The 18733-nt window shown below is 34.0% G+C and overlaps 1 protein-coding gene and 1 pseudogene across 1 annotated transcript; both read right to left on the reverse strand.

The window, feature by feature from the left end:
• The window catches only part of LOC111384989, a 47628-nt pseudogene extending 45826 nt beyond the window's left edge, over positions 1-1802 (reverse strand).
• An 11327-nt stretch (positions 1803-13129) lies between these two features.
• On the reverse strand, positions 13130-14520 carry LOC111385013 (CASP-like protein 4A3). The gene is made up of 2 exons (XM_023009366.1): positions 14359-14520; positions 13130-13460 (listed from the first exon to the last, which is right to left on the reverse strand). The coding sequence occupies exons 1-2, from the start codon at positions 14479-14481 to the stop codon at positions 13266-13268; spliced, it is 318 nt and encodes a 105-aa protein (XP_022865134.1). The 5' UTR covers positions 14482-14520; the 3' UTR covers positions 13130-13265.
• Positions 14521-18733: the final 4213 nt, after the last annotated feature.

The raw sequence follows: 18733 nt of genomic DNA on the forward strand, positions 1-18733 counted from the left end.
TTGATTGGCAACAAAGTTACCATGATTTGGACCATTGTTACCATTAGCCTGAACATTTATTCCCTCATTAACACGTGGGGTATTCTGCCCATTATTTAGGACATTATCTCTTACATTTGGATTACCCCCAAGTTAGGCGTACCACTACCATTATTCTGATTTGGCATTACACCATCCACTGATTTGAAGTAGAGGGACCGAAAGGTGGTTCTATCCCTTGATTTGGATTTAGGACTAGGGGATTATGTCCTAGTTTGAAAGTGGTTTGCAAGAGGCATAACTGGTTGACAAATTTGGCCTACTAACTTATTCATTATTTCGTTCAAAGTATTCAGTTGTTTGGCCATGTTGTCATAATGTGCATTCCCATTCTGGGTAAATCTTTCCATATTATGAATATTTCGAAGATTTACCTGTTCAACAACATCTTGTGTGAGTTCTCCAATTAGTGCACGCATAGTTCGAGAACTCAACTCTGCCATTGATTCGTAACGACTGTTATTGCTCTGATTCTGCCCATCTGTTCGTGGAGAGCTATGTTGCTCCTCATATCGCTCGATCACATACTGGACTCCTCCCTGACTTGCTGCTTTCTTATCGGATCTCTGAGGCATATTTTTTCACCTTTTGTATCTTCCACACCAAACACCACTGTCCCACTGGGCGTGACAAATTGTTTCGCGTGGGTTAGTCGTTAACAATTAAAAAGGGATCAGACGATTGTGTAAGGGACAAACCTTTTGAGACAAAATCCCAAAAAGGGATGTTTTTATTGGCGATGACTTTACAATTGGAAAATAAAAACAGAATGCCTCCAAAGGGCGCAAGCACACGAGTTACTGAAAAGAAGTGTTTAAATCTAAATTAAGAAATTTAAAGTTACATATTCTCTGTTTGAGAGTATTTGATTCGGGGTCTTTTGCTCTATGTCTTTTCTTCCTTGTATACTCCCTAAATGATCTCTTCGTAATCAACAGCTTAAAAATTGCTTGATCACTCTATAACTGCCCACTTTCTTCGTAGTGGCCAACTTGTCATGGAACTGCCTTCTCTAACTGCTGCCATTACTTTTTGTCGTTCAACCGTCTTCAATTGAATTCCTTGAATCGTGGAACGTGATAGGGCTACTCAATAACTGCTTCATTAACCGCACCTTTGGGTAACCATAACATCTTATGTTTGCTAAGATCCTGAGCAACTCGAAGGTTTGGGCGAGAACAGGGTCACAGTTCTGGGCGACTGCATGGCAATCCATTCGCTCAAATCTTGGGCGACTTGTAACCTTGGGCGATGGTATTATCGCGTTTATGGGCTTCCCTATTTGGGCCTTTATCCTGCATTGTCTGATTGGGCCGTTCTTTGAACTATCTGATTTTGGGGATCCTCCAATTGAGCTTCATTCCTTGGGCTATTCGATTTGGACTGAACTTTTTTGTGTCAACAAATACCTTCGTTTCTGGATGATCGGGTGCAACGCCTGACCGCACCTGCCAACTATATTAACTTCTACTCCTTTACGTGCCTTCAAAATCTATAAATCCAAAAAATAATAATAATAAAAATAAAATAAAATAAGACAAAGAGAGAGAAAAAGAAATAGGATATCGCTTTTGACAGTAATAGTACACAATACATAGATACGAACACAAATTCAACAGACGCAAAAAAATGCAGAAAAATATACCTTTTTCTGCAGTGTAGAAGCCAGCAGGTCCACTACCAACGACACAAATACGTAAAGGAGTAGCAACAAGTGTTGTAAAGCTTCTCGAAATCCATCTTAATTTTCCAGAAATTGCCATTTTGCCGGATCAAAATCTTTGTGGTCTATTTTTAAATGCTTATTATTCAATAGATATTGAATTAAAAACTTGAGGTGCAACCGTGCAAGACTAGGGCAACTTTAAAGCCCGGTTTGTCCCTTTTTTTTTAAAATGAAAATGGGTTGAATAGTATTTTTTTTTTTAAATGAGTGGTTGAAAAATAAAGAATTTTTTTTTGATATACATGTAATATTATTTTACGAAAGATTATGTGATTAAAAATAGAAAAGAAAAAAATAAAATGTAATTTAACGGAGGCCAAACGGGTGCTAAGGGAAATCCCCATTCATTTATTTACAATTTTTCTTTTTCCAAATTTAAATTTATTTATTTATTTATATTGCAATTCGGGTTGAGGGATCCAGAATCGAATTGAGAGCCTTTATCTGGATATTGTCGTGATACAAGACCTGCATTGTAATGAACCAGGTAAAGAATTAAAACTTGATATAGGGTAACTAATAAATTTTACAAGAACAACAAAATAATTTATTTTAATCATGCAATGACTTGGGTGTGTTTGAGTCCCATTATTTGGCATTATAATGAGATGAATAGTGTTTTCTTGAAAAATTGGTGGTTGAAGAATTTTTTATTTATGTATAATATTATTTTATTGAAAATTGTGTGATTAAAAGTAGGAGAGAGAAAATTTTAATTTAATGTAACGAGAAATAATGGAGCTCAAACGGGATGCCTTTGAATTTTTGTGGCATCTCACAAGTTTGACATGACTGATGATTTTCAGAGTTTGACACATTGATACTTAAAAAATATAATTTTTAGCACAGTTGAGGGTGGAACCAAGATTTTAGTCAGGAGATTGAAATTTATGGAAGTCAATGTAGATAAATTCATGTATTAACATTAAAAAAAAATGATATATTTATTGAAGTTGTTCGTGATGAGGAAGTTGCATGTTAGGAATTGAAGATTGATCTTCGATCAATTCATATAGTTTCACTAGATTGATATATCTTCTCAAAGAATAAAAGATCTCTCTTTCTCTTGGGGTTACAAATGAAAACGGCTTGTGAGTTTCGAGGTACCGGTTATGTGATTTTTTAAAGTATCAATTTTAGACGTTTACGAGGGGTTCGATTTTGGATGACTTTAAGTTACAAATTTAAACGGTTCAATCCATGCTCGAGAGTAAATATATGTCATGTTTTACAATTTAATATGACTTTTCATAGTTTATCCAATCAATTTCTATTGTGTCCAGACTAACAATTGAACTAAATATTGTCTCTAAATAAGTTTTTGCATGTCAATCATTTTCTATTGGATTTTAAGAGGGAAGAAAAGCAAATATAATTGTGAAGCTAATTTCCACGACTAGATATATGTAAGCTCTTTCTGCTAAATAGATGGCATCGTGAGGCACGAGAGGATAGGAAAAATTCAATAGAAATTGCAAGGCATGTAAGAAGAATAAGCAAAACTTGACACAAAATTAAGCAATTATTTAATTAGTTTGAATAGCTAATTATGCTAATTAGCATAATTTTGAAACTTAAGACAAGGCAATCATCTTTTAATGGTTCATTTTCACATGAAGTCGCCCAAATTCTGAAATCGATCCACGGAAGCACAAATCTTACCACCCTCAGCAAATGGAATGGGGTGGCCATTTTGAGCAAAAATTCATTTCCGAAATCGCAAATTACAGAGAGTTAGCTCGAATTACAGAAAAACAAATAAAAATGAAACAAACCCACATTGATTTTAACTACAAAAACAAAATTAAATCAGAAAAAATCAAGACTTTTCAAAAATAAAAAAGGGAGATAGAGAAAGTGGATAAAAGTACCTCAAGAACTAGTAGTCGCCGAGTCCTGAAAAAACAAACAAAAACTACTTTTTGTTTTCTTCTCTATTTTATTCTTTGAAGGCAATTTTCTTTACACATTCAAGCTTCTTCTTCTTCTTCTTCTTTTTTTTTTTTTTTTTTTCCTTTTCCTTGGCTTTTTGTGCTATATTTTTCTCTGGAGGAATTTTAAGATTTCTGTGAACTTATTGTTATTTTTCCATCTTAATTTTCCAGGAATTAAGATGGAAAAATTGCCATTTTGACGGATCAAAATCCTTGTGGTTTCGATTTTAAATGCTCATTATTTAACAAATATTGAATTAAAAAATTGAGTTGCAACCGTGCAAGTCTAGAGAAACTTTAAGGGAAATTGATCTAAATTTTTACAATTATTGTTTTTCCAAATTTAAATTTATTTATTTATATCCAATTCGGGTTGAAGGAACCAAAATCGATTTGAGAGCCTTTATCTGGATCTTATCGTGATACAAGACCTGCATTGCAATGAACTAGGTAAAAAATTAAAATCGATCTAGGGTAACGATTAAATTTTATGAGATTAACAAAATAATTTATTTTAATCATGCAATGACTTCATGATTTCGACTTTTGAGGCGTCTCACAGGTTTGACCTGTTAATGTCAAAAAAAAATTAAAACAAGAAGAAGAAGAAGAAGAAGAAGAAGTTATTTTAAGCACAGTAGGGGTGGATCCACAATTTTAGTTGGTGGGGTTGAAATTTAAGAAAGCCGATGTCGATATATTCATGTATTAACATAAAAAATAAAAAAATAAAAAGCTAAATAACATAATTTATTAAAGTTGTTCCCGCTGCATGTAGTTTGACTAGACTGACATATTTATTTAAAGAACAAAAACAAGGTCTTTCTTTCTCCTGGAATAAACTTGACCTTTCATTTGTAAATTTTAAAATCGCAAACCGGAAAAAAATATCATCAATCTGACAATCCGAAAACCTAATTACAAGATGGCAAGACAAAACAATGCAACACTAAATCAACAGGGCAATAACAATCCAAAGTATTCAGTAATAAGCAGGCTAGACGATTACAATCCAATAATTTCGAATAAATATAAACTATTAACAATAGCAATTAGCAGATAAATTAAAAAATTAGTATATTGGCCGTTGAAGTACCTACTAACCTTGTGTATCTAGCGGTACCGTGAAACTGGAGTAACAAACAGAGTTACAGAAACATATTAATAAGTAATGATTGGGGATATAAGGGATGGACAAAATAATTGAAAAATCGACCAAACCGACCAATCCAAATCAAGTTGGGTTGGTTTGAATCAAAAAGTCGACTTGGTTTGATTAATTAACCATAAAAAAGTCAGGTCGGGTCAATTAAAGTTTAAGCAACCAACCAATCAATTAATCAACCCAACTCACTAATATATATTTTTTTATTTTTTAAATTTAAAATTCATATTTTTTTTAACTTAAAAAATAAAATAATAAAAATATAGAATGTAATTCTTTCTCAAATAATTTACTTACTGTCCACGTTTTTTTTTTCCTTTTTAACCAAAACTTCAAATTCCAAAAGAAAAGAAAAGAAAAGCTATGAGATTAATTGTTTTTATGAACTCCAAATTTAGATTGTAGCCTTACTTTTCATTTAGATGTAATTGTTTATTGGTAATTATTGGATAAATCAGATGATTTTGAAAAAATCAACACTTTACCATTTACGTTATATATATTACTAATACATACTACGAAAGAAAAAAAAAATTATATAAAGACAAACAAATTTTTAAACCCAAAATAGGTTGGGAATTTTTTTTAACTTAGACAAATATTTAAATTGACCGACCAAACCAATTGGCCCAAATTGATTTGGTTTGGTTCAGTTTCAACAACTAAATTGGATCGATCTAGGTTTGAATTTATCCAAATCGGCCAAATTGGTTTTGGATTTTATAAATTCTTTTAAACCTTTTTTATATTCTTTTAGAGTTTGTGTTTAACTAAAATTCTAATACTAATAAAATACTATCTTCATCTAAAATCATGAAATCCTAATTAGCCCAAAATGAAATAAAAATGGAGTCTCAAAATGTCAAACTTGTAATAAAAATGCAATTGATTAAGCCAATAACGACATTATAAATATAAAAACTTACTTGAAAAAGGTCAAATATGAAATTCTTTTTTTTTTTTTTTTTATCGAGATGCCCTAAATCACTTTCTTCATAAAAATCAGAAAAATCGAAATTATCACGCACTAAAATGTTATAAAATTTAATCAAAACAAGCAAAAAAAAAAAAAAAAATTTTAAAAAAAAAAAAAAAAATTTTAAAAAAAAAAAAAAAAATTTTAAAAAAAAAAAAAAAAATTTTAAAAAAAAAAAAAAAAAAGGTCACAAATGAAAATGTCTTGTGAGTTTTGGGGTACTGATTATGTGATATTTTAAACTATCGATTTTGGATTGTTATAAGTAGCGATTTTTAAAATACTTCAATTCATGCTTGAGAGTTTATTATCGTGATAGTTTTATAAAAGAATAAAATAACATAATATGTCCATCTATAAAAAAAACGTAGATATGTGTAAACAATATAGAGTAAATATTACAATTTATTTTGACTTTACATAGTTTATCCAATCAATTTCTATTGTGTATAAACTAACAACTAATAACTAATTATTGTTGTTTTAAATAAGTTCTTGCATGTCAATCAATTTCTATTGAATTATAAGGAGTAGAAAAATAAATATAATTGTGAAGTTAATTCCCATGACTAGGTATGTGTAAGCTCTTTCTGCTAAATAGATGAACATCGCAATTCAACACAAATCACAAGGCACACAAGAATAAGTAAAACTTGATACAAAATTAAGCAAATCTTTAACTAGTTTGAATAGTTTAAGAAAAAGCAATCAGCTTTTGATGGTTCATTTTCACATGAAGACGCCCAATTTCTGAAATTAATCTACAGAAGCACAAATCTACCACCACAAGCAAATGGAAAAGAGGGCCGTTTTGAGCAGAAGATTATTCCCATAAATAGCAAATCACAGAGAGTTAGCTCAAATTACAGAAAATCAATCAATAACAAAAAAATTTGAAACAAACCCACATAGATATTCGCGATAGAAACAAAATTAAAACAGGAAAAATGAAGACTTGGATTCAAAAATAAAAAACAAAGACAAGGAAAGTGGAAGAACGGCGTATGTGCAAAAATATGGAGTAAATCTCCAAAGAGACACCTTGAGTGGTCGTCTCATACATATGGGTGATGTATATATATATATAAAAGAACGGCGTATGTGCAAAAATATGGAGTAAATCTCCAAAGAGACACCTTGAGTGGTCGTCTCATACATATGGGTGATGTATATATATATATAAAAGAACGGCGTATGTGCAAAAATATGGAGTAAATCTCCAAAGAGACACCTTGAGTGGTCGTCTCATACATATGGGTGATGTCTTATTTGACCATACACTTCATGCCAGCAATAAAAATGGGAAAATTTTCATACATGAGATGTTAATTATCACATATTTTAAAATTAAGAATAAAAATTTCAAATTGTTGGGATTGATGGATTGTAAAGAATGAAGTTAATGACGTGATATGAAGTTAATATGGATTGCAACAATATAAAAATATATATCAAGGTATAAAGTAAAGAAAAAAAGAGGAATTAACGCAGAGGTAAGATGTATTATTAATTGATAATATGGAGAGAATACGACGTCACATCAATATTGACTTCTACTAAACTAAAAGAGGGTATCACTATTTATAGGTACATGGCATAGTATAGAGATTGAAATAATGTGGAATAAGGAAATAATATATTTCCATAAAACTCACGTGAAATATAAGGAAACAAATTTTCCCATATTAATAATTTATTTCCAAAAAAAAAAAATCACTCTAATTTGGGTTAAAAAATCCAACAATCTCTACATTGACCCAAATTTCGGTGCAACGAACGAAATTCCAAAATTGCAAATCCGTCTGCATCGAAATAGCCAATCTCCTCAACACAGTAATCAAAACTCTCCAAACCAAACCATCTTCCTCTGCAAGGCATCCACACACGATACCTGAACCCAACTCCCGGGTTCCCAAAATTCTACTAAGGAATTACTGTTGACCAAACAGGGTCGAAGCACACTCTGTAGCAGACACCAAACCAAGTGCTTGATCAGAAGGCCCCTTGTCAGAACTGTCACCTTCAACGATCCCAAAAGCATAATAGACATCAATAACACCACGGTACCTACGCTCCATGAGTCCATCCCTAACATTTAAACACAGTCCATCCGCTGAAATTGGTGGCAAAGCGGAATCACCAACGCTTTCTCTAGCAGTGTTCAGAACCGACCTAGAGCCCAATACAAAAGGTACTGTACCAAACTGAATATCCACCACGGTACCAAACTTGTCCCGATGTCTGAAAACTGGTTCTACGCTTCCCTAGAATATGTACAATTGGGATCTCTTTCGTCTCTCCAGTACAACCAGGACACCCTTTCGAACCTTCAAGACTCTACCTCCACCAGAAAATTTGTACCCTTTTGCATCCAAGGTACTCAATGATACGAGATTTTTTGTCAAGTCTGGAACATGACGAACCTGATCAAGTGTCCTCACTGTGCCATCTTGCAGCCTCAATTTGACCTGACCGATTCCTGCAACCCGGCAAGAGTGGTTGTTTCCCATGACAACTCCACCTTATTTCACCACCTCATATGTCTGGAATAACGCCCTATTAGGACACATATGATACGAACATGCAAAATCTAGAATCCACTCCTCAGGTTTAGATTCCCCATCAGATACAACCAACATCACATCTCCATCATTCCAAAAATTCTCAGTAATATTAGTCTCGTTCGAATTACCTGATTGCTCCGCATGATTTGCATGTAAATTACCTTTACCCTGCAACTTGTCGCAATCTTTCTTGATGTGTCATTTCTTCTTGTAGTAATAACAATACACATTACTGTACCTCACCTTCGATCTATCCCTCCATCGATCACCATGAGTAACAAGAGCATCTCCACCCATAGATGTAGGATCTCCAACCAACAGCTCTATCCTCTCCTTTGAGAACAGGGCTTCATATACCTCCTCAATGGTAAACGTGTCACGACTATATAGAATAGTATCACGAAACGACGAAAAAGAACTAGGTAGCAAACACAACAGGATCAAGGCCAGATTCTCCTCACCATATTTTACCTCTAACGTCTCCAAATCTGCAACAATTTCCTTGAACACAGCAAGCTGGTCTTGCAGTGACCCTTCTTCCGCCATGCGATGGGAATACATCTTCTGCTTTAGAGTCAATTTGCTCGTCAGACTCTTTATCATGCACAACTGCTCCAGCGTGAGCCACAAAGCAACCGTCGTCTTCTCCTTCAAGACATCCTGCAGTATATTGTTGGATAAATGAAGATGCATCAATGATGTAGCCTTCCTATCCTTTCATTGCTTCTCCTCCTTAGGCCAATTTGCTGGCATCTTCTCAAAGCCCAGCAAAGTATCATCAAGTTCCATCTGCGTCAACACAGCCCTCATCTTTACTTGCTACAGCGAAAACCTTGTATTGCGATCCAGCAGCGGAATATCATACTTCATCAAAGTCATCTCTGAAAACCTTAATCAAATCACGAAGAACTTGCAACCTTACTCTGATACCACTTGTTGGGATCGACAGGTTGTAAAGAATGAAGTTAATGATGCGATATAAAGTTAACATGGATTGCAACAATATAAAAATATATATCAATGTATAAAGTAAAGAAAAAAAAGAGGAATTAACGTAGAGGTAAGATGAATTATTAATTGACAATATGGAGAGAATACAACGCCACATCAATATTGGCTTCTACTAAACTAAAAGAGGATACCACTATTTATAGGTATATGGCATAGCATAGAGATGGAAATAATGTGAAATAAGAAAATAAAATATTTCTATAAAACTCACGTGAAATATAAGGAAACAAATTTTCCCATATAAAATTAAGGAAATAATTTATTTCAAAAAAAAAATCCACTCTAATTTGGATGAAAAAACCCAACACAAATTTCAAAAATAAGAGGTTTATTACAATTTATTTATTATTTTATTAATTAAATATATTAAAGTCACAAATTTATTCAATTTGGTCACAAATTTACAAATTTAGTCACATATTATTTTTTGATCACATATCAAAATTTTTATATGTCACAAATTATTTTACGATCACAATTAAAATTTTTTTTATAGGTCACATTGTTCATCGGTCACAAATCAAGAACATTATAAGTCACAACTTATTAGAAAGTCACAAATTATCAAAGTATCGGTCACAAATTAATATTTTTTTTACATTACACATTATTTCTTGGTCACGGTTCATCTCTTTCATTGGTCACATATTATTATGGATCACAGATTAACTAATTTAATGGTTACAGTTAACAAAATAATTTATGACTACCAACAACACTTGCGACTACCATCTCATTATTGCCTCCAGTGGCACCACCACCACTGTAATCGCCAAAACCACTACCACCAACTCACGACAATTGGTCACAAACCCCCAAATAGTCAGTCACAAACACTTTAATACTACGTCGCCACCACAACCGCAACCTGCAACCACCACACCACCATCGCCAACACTACCATCGCCATTGCAACCGCTGCACCAGTACCACCTTTATTTCCAAACCACCAAAACTGCCCCATATGTCCTATCTTCTGTTGGCCAGATCAAATCACCATAATTAAACCACCACCTCAACACCAACATCACAAAAACCATCACAACAACCACCAATTAGATTGTCACATAGCATATAGCTAGGAACTGAACACCGACAACATAGAGGTAAATAGAGCCAACATCAGTGAAAAAGAAAAAAGGGCTAGCTAGGCCTGAACAAACGACCCAATAGGAACATTACGACCTCCTCACCGCCAGCAGTACCACTGCCTTAGCCCACCATCACTGTAAAACTACCAGAACATGAAACCCACTACCATCCATCCAACAATTAAAAAAAAAAAAAAAAAAACCACCAACACAATCTTGGCCGCTATAGCCACGATCTGTGCCATCACCATCGCAATCTACGCCGCTACAGCCACTATCTGCAGTGTTTTTGATGATCTTGTCATTGCTAACGCGATTTTCAGTCAATAAATGCTTCACCGTCGGTGCTCATGACGAAGACGGTCTCCGATGGTAGTGGTACATATGAGAAAAAGTGTAGAGAGAGACAACGATCTAAAAGTGATGGTCTCCGACAATGGCGATGGTCCATTTGTGGGAGAGGGTAGAGAGATCTGTAGACGGATGGGATATAGAGAAAGAAAGGAGGGGAAAATTTTATTAGGGTTCGGGATGAAAATTGTATATTTAATATTTAAATATGAAATATTTGATTTGTGAAATGTGAAACTTCCCACTTGATTTTAGAATTCAGTTCTTTAAAAGTAAGCTGGGGTATAATTGCCTCATAAAAATGGGTGAACAAACCCAACATGTGCATGTTCTTCAAAATAGCCCACCCACAAGGACTATGCACGTTCGAACCTCATGTAAGAAAACTTTACCTCTCCATAAGTATTTTCAACGAAGAAAATTTTCCATTTAAGTCATCGCCAAAAAGAACATGCTTTATCATCCAAAAAGAATAATCAACATTTAAGCCTTGTTTGAAAAGTGATTTTTCCCTGAGCTCAATTTTAACCATATATTTTTTTAAAAGAAAAAAATTATTTTTTGTTTTTCTCTATAAGCTTTCTCTACTTTCTAATCTCGTATTTTCAAAATAATAATAATAATAATCTCGTATTCTCAAAAAAGAAAAAAAAAAATTCACTTTCAAAATGCAAAACCTAGCATACATTACTCTTAGGAGTCTTTGGAGGTAGCTATTTTTTTTTTTTTTTTTGTGAAAACATTGATTGCATACACGGAAAGCAAAAAACATTAAAAAGCTCGATGGCACACTCACATCATGGTTTTGTCCCATATAAAAGACCAATTTGATAAGATTTCTGTTTCCGCATCTTACTGAACCACTTCCTAAAAATCACATTCGGTCAGTTTACTCTAAAACCTCTCCTAGCCAAACAAAACATTTATGAAAAATTATCCAAACATGATGTTTAAAATTGGTGAATGTAAACTGAAAAGGATTTTGTATGATGGTCGGGTTCAAATGTGTTAGAGAATACAACATAAGTATGCTTAAAATTAGTGAATGCAGACTGAAAAGGATTTACTTTAGAGATATGACGAGCGTGCACAGAAAAGATATGAAATAGACTTTTCTATACCATCCTCAGAATGCGCCAAACGAGAATGTTGTGAAGTTGATGATATTGTACATTTTAACATCCTTCCTATACGCAACCCCACAACCCACTATTGTAAATGAAGCATTAATGCGAATTGTGGACTCTATGCACATGGACACGTTCCCATGGGGTAAGGAACAAATGACCAATCTAGGTTCTTATCGTAAATTTAATATTTAAAATCACTACATATAAATGGAGTTTATTGATTAATTCGACTACGACCGGATCTTCCGTTTTCTCACATGGCACACAGACAAAGACAGCTTGCAACTTAGTTTATTATATCCCTTCCTTCGACAACGTCCACACATGGTTGTCCCTCTCATTTTCTCACGTGGCACATAAACTTTGTGATTTTTCTTTGTGACCGTGTATGCAATATGAAATCCATTTTAAAAAACCTTCTAGAATTTGACCCTATTGCGTGATGATAAAGAGGCGACTAAGTATGATAATTTCACAAAATCGATTTCAGACACAAGAATGTATCACGTACAGGAATCGAGACATCAAGTAATTTTATATGTAGAATTAAAATGAATATTAATTCTTTGTGATATAATTATGATCTTAATAGTATTTTTCGCTTTTGGAATATGTATGTCGATTGAATTCAGAAGATTAATATGATTAGAATTCGGGTTTAAGATGCCGAAATGTTTTTGCATTAAAACCAACATGATATGAATGTCTCGCTCATCATGGGGTGCCATTTTTTCATTAAATTCTGTTATATGGAAGGTCAGTTAATGTAAGGACATGATATAAGAAGATTTAATTTTTCATCAATTACAAATTATGGTCTAGGATTTATTTTTGGCAGCTAGTATTTTAAATATTTTTAACCATCAATCTAGTATTTTTAGTTAATAATATATTCACATGATAGATGTGAATTAATATTTTTTATTGATGTATATATGAATTTTTCCGAAAAAACAACTTATAATTTGAGAAACACCAACAATCAGCCCACCATATGGGCCCAAAGCTTCTTGTATGGTTTGAATTCATTGATTGGTGAAATTATTCGTTGCCATCTACGAATCCCACCTCAAAATAAGTGATATTTACTTGATATAGTGGACCATTTATTTATACCATTTATTTATAAACCAGAGAAGAATTCCTATCAAACCATCACTACATCTGTACAATTTTAGAATTTATTCGGAAATAAGTTATCAATTCATAAGATACTCAAAATTATTAAAAGAAAAAAATAAACAAGAATGTACAGAGGTAGACTGGCGAGAAATCAAGTCAAGTCGACTCGTAGTAACAAAGGTTGTAACCAGATATGAGAGAGCTCATGGCAAAGGCGATAAAAGCCAGGAATGACATCGCGATAGAAACACTGGCCATCAATGTGAACTCGTCTTTCCCCCAGTTAGACATCCAGTCGTCCACCCTCGTAGCTGCTGAAGATGATGCTGACATTAGCAGATAAGCCAGAATCTGTTCGACACGTATAAAACCAAAAAAATCCTTTTCAGTAGAGCATCAGAAAATGAGTTAAATTCGTGCTTGTGTATTAAGGCCTTTCAGTAACCATAACAACCCAGACCATCTAGTGCAAGTCCATAGTACCATTACGTTCAAAGCAAGAAGCCCTCCTCCCCATTCCCCAATCTTTAATCTCCACTCACCCCCAAAACCAACCAAAAGAGGTTGCCCCCCGGGCAGGTTTTCATTGTTTCATGAAGAATTATTTAGCCCCTGTTTGGTCCCCATTTTTCTTAAATACTCATTTTTCCTAAAAATTATTTTAAACCACACATTTTATAAGACCAACAACTTTTATCAAATTTTCAATCACAAATTTCATCAACTTTTATCAAAATTTACAAAGCCCCTATCTGGGATTTATTTTTTCAAAACTCATTTTCAACCACACATTCCTCCTATAAAATAATGTTACACGTAAACTCAGAACATTTCTTATTTTTTAACCACACATTCTCTAAGAAAATTACTATTTCAAAACACGTTTCCCTCCAAATCTCATTTTAATGGAGTCCAAATAGGGGCTAAATATATAATTTTTAGCTAAACCAAACGGAGGCTTATTTTATTAAATTAATTCCTCAAAACATTGAACTAAGATTTCGTTCAAACCAAGTTTTGGGCCGAGCTTGTTCTTTTGTTTAAGATATATACCTCATGGCCTAGGAACACAAGTACTGAACCTACGGAAATTTGACGCTTAGTTGACTGACTGCAAAAAATATAATGACCATATGCTGCCCAAGCTTATGACACTACACATGATTTCTGTCACAGAAAATACAATTTCATGCTTGATCACATTGGGCAAAAGAAACATGAAAAGGAAGAAGAAAGTAAAATTACTTGCCTGATCCATTGAGAAATCAAAATGGAAACGCAGATGGTGAGAGACTGCATGTTTTCCCGTGGCCAAATGGTAGGCTAGATCACATGCTTGAAATCCAGAATATACGAATCCAATAACATTCATGGTTAAACAGTACCTATGCCACAAAAAATATTACATCAACTGTTTTGAAGAATTGATCAAAAGAAAAAGGAAATAACAAGGATATGGACCTTAATTTCATTTCAAATCCTGGTTACCTGATATTCTGGTATTAAAGATCAGAAACATAAGTGACACATATTTGCATGTATCAATCAAAATTAGACTATGCCCTTCTACTTTTAAATAAGAAACTGGAAATAATGAATAAATCCCTTCCAAATACACGTAGCTTGACATGATATGCACCTAGATAACCACATAAGCACACTTAAACTGCGCCAAGTTCTTTAGCATTCAGTCAAATGCAAGTGATACTAAAAACCAAATTTTCAACATAGAACACTGGGTCTCACAACATTAGACATGCAAGAATTTTTTTGAGGAAAAGTATATCCTGTTAAGTGGCTACTAGAAAAGCATTTTTATGATAAATAGAGTTGATGTTGATAAATCTGAAAATGAAGAGCATATGTCATTTGCTTGCTAGATATTCATATGTGCGTGCATATATATTATATATGGTCGTCAGGGAAAGACAATTAGGAGAAAATTTATTCATCACGCGTATTAAATAATTATCAGAGATTCAGTTCCAATCGTAAAGGATTAAGGCACATATGATTTATTCAAGATTCTATAATTCTAACAGTAGAAAAGGAAATAATATTCTTCTTCACGAAAGGATGAAATATATTTTCCATAAATTAATTCTAGACGAGAATGTAGCCAACTAATAGCAACATACACAGGAAGTAGATTGGGTTTTGTGTTCTTCCTTATTGTTCCTATAATTTTCTTTTATATGTTCCAACCTAGCTTAAAGAGAAACTTTATTGGACATATTCATGGTCTTACAAGATCCTCTTCAACTAAATGACAGAAATTATTACTATTTTGCTCCTACGTATTGTTAAACCTCAGTAAGTGTCAATACAGATTAAACCAGCCATAAGCAAATATAACCCAGACACACAGTAAAACCATAAATGAAGCATGCCTAGAGAAGCTATAAACCTTGACATAAAAATTATTACACATGGAAATCAAATAAAGACATACATATCAGATAAATCACCTACTTACTGAACACAGGCTACTTTTTCTTCTTCGTTAGCGAACACTATTTGGAACAGAAAGATTGCGATGGTAATGAATTATTTTTGGCTCAAAATCGAGTTAGGATTCTTCCTTCGTTGCTTTCCATGTAATTGGCAATCATATTGAAGAATATTAGCAATAAAGGATTTCAAAGTAAATTACAATTCAACTACTAATTAGATATATCATATACTATCAACATTCCAACCTCAAAACTCAAGAACCATGAAATATAATCAATTTACTAACCAAGGAATCTCAAATATGATTGTGCGCGAGCACAAACACACACGTGTCTATAGCTTCAGTACAACGAAAGATATATAAATAGGAGAATGGATACTACACTCGGAACTCAACAGGGTAAAAAAACAAAAGTTGAATATTATAATAAAAAAGAGAGTGGCCGGATAATGCTCTAGTATTTCTAACTGGAGAGGGCAAAAGATTATGCTACCTAGTTTCTGAATAAACTACAGCACTTACTAATTATTATCCCAAGTAACCTGAAATTCTTCTTCTGTTAATGATCTCTTGAGGTTAAATTACAGTTATTCAAGTCCGAAATTCCATAAGAATCTCAACAAATAAACTTAATTCTCCTTCAAAAGCTACTGTATATAGCTAAACACTGTCTACAGATAATCAAACATCAATTTCAGAAATCATACAATTAGAAACCAATAAAAGGCTCACCCCTCACCCCAAACCACCATTAGAAGAAAAACTGAGATCATCGACAGACAAATTTTTCCAACATCTATTAGACTCCATGGTAACTCAACAGGTAATGGCGTTATATTGACAGTCATTCTGGAAAGTTAATGACAAAATAACAGTGTTTTGTTGGCAGTTCATAATCCACCCATAGGACTCCAAACAATGTCGTTTGGGGTACATCAGAAATCAGTTCCGACTCGCCAGGTGCTGGATCTACCCCTGACTAGAGGTACTAGGAATTCAATGTGTTTGCCTTCAAATATATGCTTAAAAGAACCTCAACCCCAACAGAAGGAATTGGGCTTGGAAGAAGCTTGTTTACTAAAAGAATATATTGAACAACGCGACTCGACTGCAATCACAAGGAGGCACTAAGGGTTGATTGAGTTTATTCACATAGAAAATATGTTGAACAATGCCATGTGCCCCAGTTGGGTGGAAATATTAGGGCTCTAGTTTGTTTATTCATTTAAAAAACATGTTGTATAAGGCAACACAACCACAAACAGGTAGAGATACTAATGGTCAAATAAATTTTTTTACTTCAACATTGTGATCCACAAACTTGACTTATGCTAATACTGGTAACTAGGGATTGCGCGGGCATTTAGTTAAGAAATATGCTGAGCCAGACTACTCAATCCCATTTGAGTTGTAAGAAATGAGGTTAAGCTGATTTGTTCAATTTTATTAATTTTTCTAAAAATATTGTGCATTTTTGCATACCAATGGAATAATAATGTTATAAAATAACTATAATTTAAAATTAAAAAAAAAAAAAAAAAAAAGATAGGTAGACTTATCCAACAATTTATGGATGGATTTGCCAACAGAAATCCTTCGTTGTTAAACTTACACATGCAAACTTGCCTTAGGTTGGAATAATATTTGTACGTGGCTTTCACGGACAGCATTGGTAGATGAAATTAATGGCAGATGTTTCTAAATTACCAATACATTCCGTATGTTGATAAATAACAGTTTTCTTGTTCCCAACCCCAAGAGAGCCACCACATTCAGCAGCCAGGACCGCTCCATTAAATGGCAGATTTGTTTACTAAAAAGTGCAAAATCTTATAGAAACAAGCCTTCTGCAGTACATTGTAATGTCAAGTTAATATCTCATTCAAACACACTAAGCAATTACTTTTAGGCTTTAGCATATCAATATCATAATTTTCAGCAAAATATGCAAGCATTTACTCTAATCAGCAAGTATAGCAACTCAATCATTGATCAGTGAATTGATTACACGTAGCAGCAAGGTTTATAAATAAAAATGCACATACCGTCAAAACCACAAAACAACAATTATAACTCATAACTCAATGACTCGTACAACATAAATTATTTATCCCAACCACAGATTCACAATTCTCATTTTAATATATCACTTCAAATGCTCTAAGCCCCAAAGCCGCCCTTTTCAAATTCACTTCCCTTCTCGAACTCATCCATGTTGATCCCACCGACCTCGGTCGCCTCTCTCTGCCCACCTCCTCTGCACGACGGCCATAACCCTTCTCCATCCCACTATCACCTCCCACTTGCCCCACCTTAGTCACACCCGGCGCCGAATCCTCCTTCACCGACCTGTTATAAACCATCACCGGCGACGTCCCAAGCCCATCCTTAGCCTGAAAATCAAAATTCTCAGACTGCGGCAGATACGGTCCCTGACCCTTCCCAGTCCAACCGTTAACCACAGGCATCGACGACAAATCAAGATTCTCCGACGTGGGCTTTTCAGAATGAGGCCATGATTTCCGTTCCTTGCCCCCAGCAACAGGAGAAACCGCCTTTAAATTGGGATTTCCCGGCGATGGAACCACATAGTAGTATTTATCCACAGCTTCAGAGCTTTTGCTATTCTTGTTACTAAAACTGACCTTTCCTGTTTGAAAACTTGGATCATCAGAGCGCAGGGGTGAGTCAGAACGGAGTGGAGAGTGGAAAGAATCCACCTGACTCGACGTTGACTCAGTGTCGGATATTGATAAGTGGCCGTTGCTGCTTTTTCTCCGAATTTTCTTGTTATGCTTACTGGGGTCTGGCTTTTCCATAATGGGAAAAAATTATTGCTCCGTTCTTTGAAATTGGAGAAGAGTTGAATTGATAGGAAGTCAGAAGAAGAAGAAGAAGAATTTAGATAGTAAGGCGGCTCATACAGACTCTCCAATAATTCTTTACGTGGCATGATTAACGTTCGATACGACGTCGTGAATCCGTTTCTACAATCTTCTCTTTGGGGTTTTTTTAGAGGTGTTTGGTGGGGGATTTCAAGGAATGTTTGATAGATATTTTTATATAAAAATGTATTTTAGAATAGTAAATTGATGTAAAATATGTGGTTGAAAAATAAGAAAAAGTATTTGATTTACGTGTAATATTATTTTAATAAAGAATGTGTGGT

The sequence above is a fragment of the Olea europaea genome, unplaced genomic scaffold, assembly GCF_002742605.1.
Source record: "Olea europaea var. sylvestris unplaced genomic scaffold, O_europaea_v1 scaffold307, whole genome shotgun sequence".
Classification (NCBI taxonomy): domain Eukaryota; kingdom Viridiplantae; phylum Streptophyta; class Magnoliopsida; order Lamiales; family Oleaceae; genus Olea; species Olea europaea.

What these genes read in the sequence shown, in the direction of transcription:
- LOC111385013 (XM_023009366.1), bottom strand. Translation starts at nt 14,481, where the DNA reads ATGAATGTTATTGGATTCGTATATTCTGGATTTCAAGCATGTGATCTA. An exon ending in TTGATTTCTCAATGGATCAG is followed by an intron (nt 13,461 to 14,358) that starts GCAAGTAATTTT and finishes CGTGTCGAACAG; the next exon opens with ATTCTGGCTTATCTGCTAAT.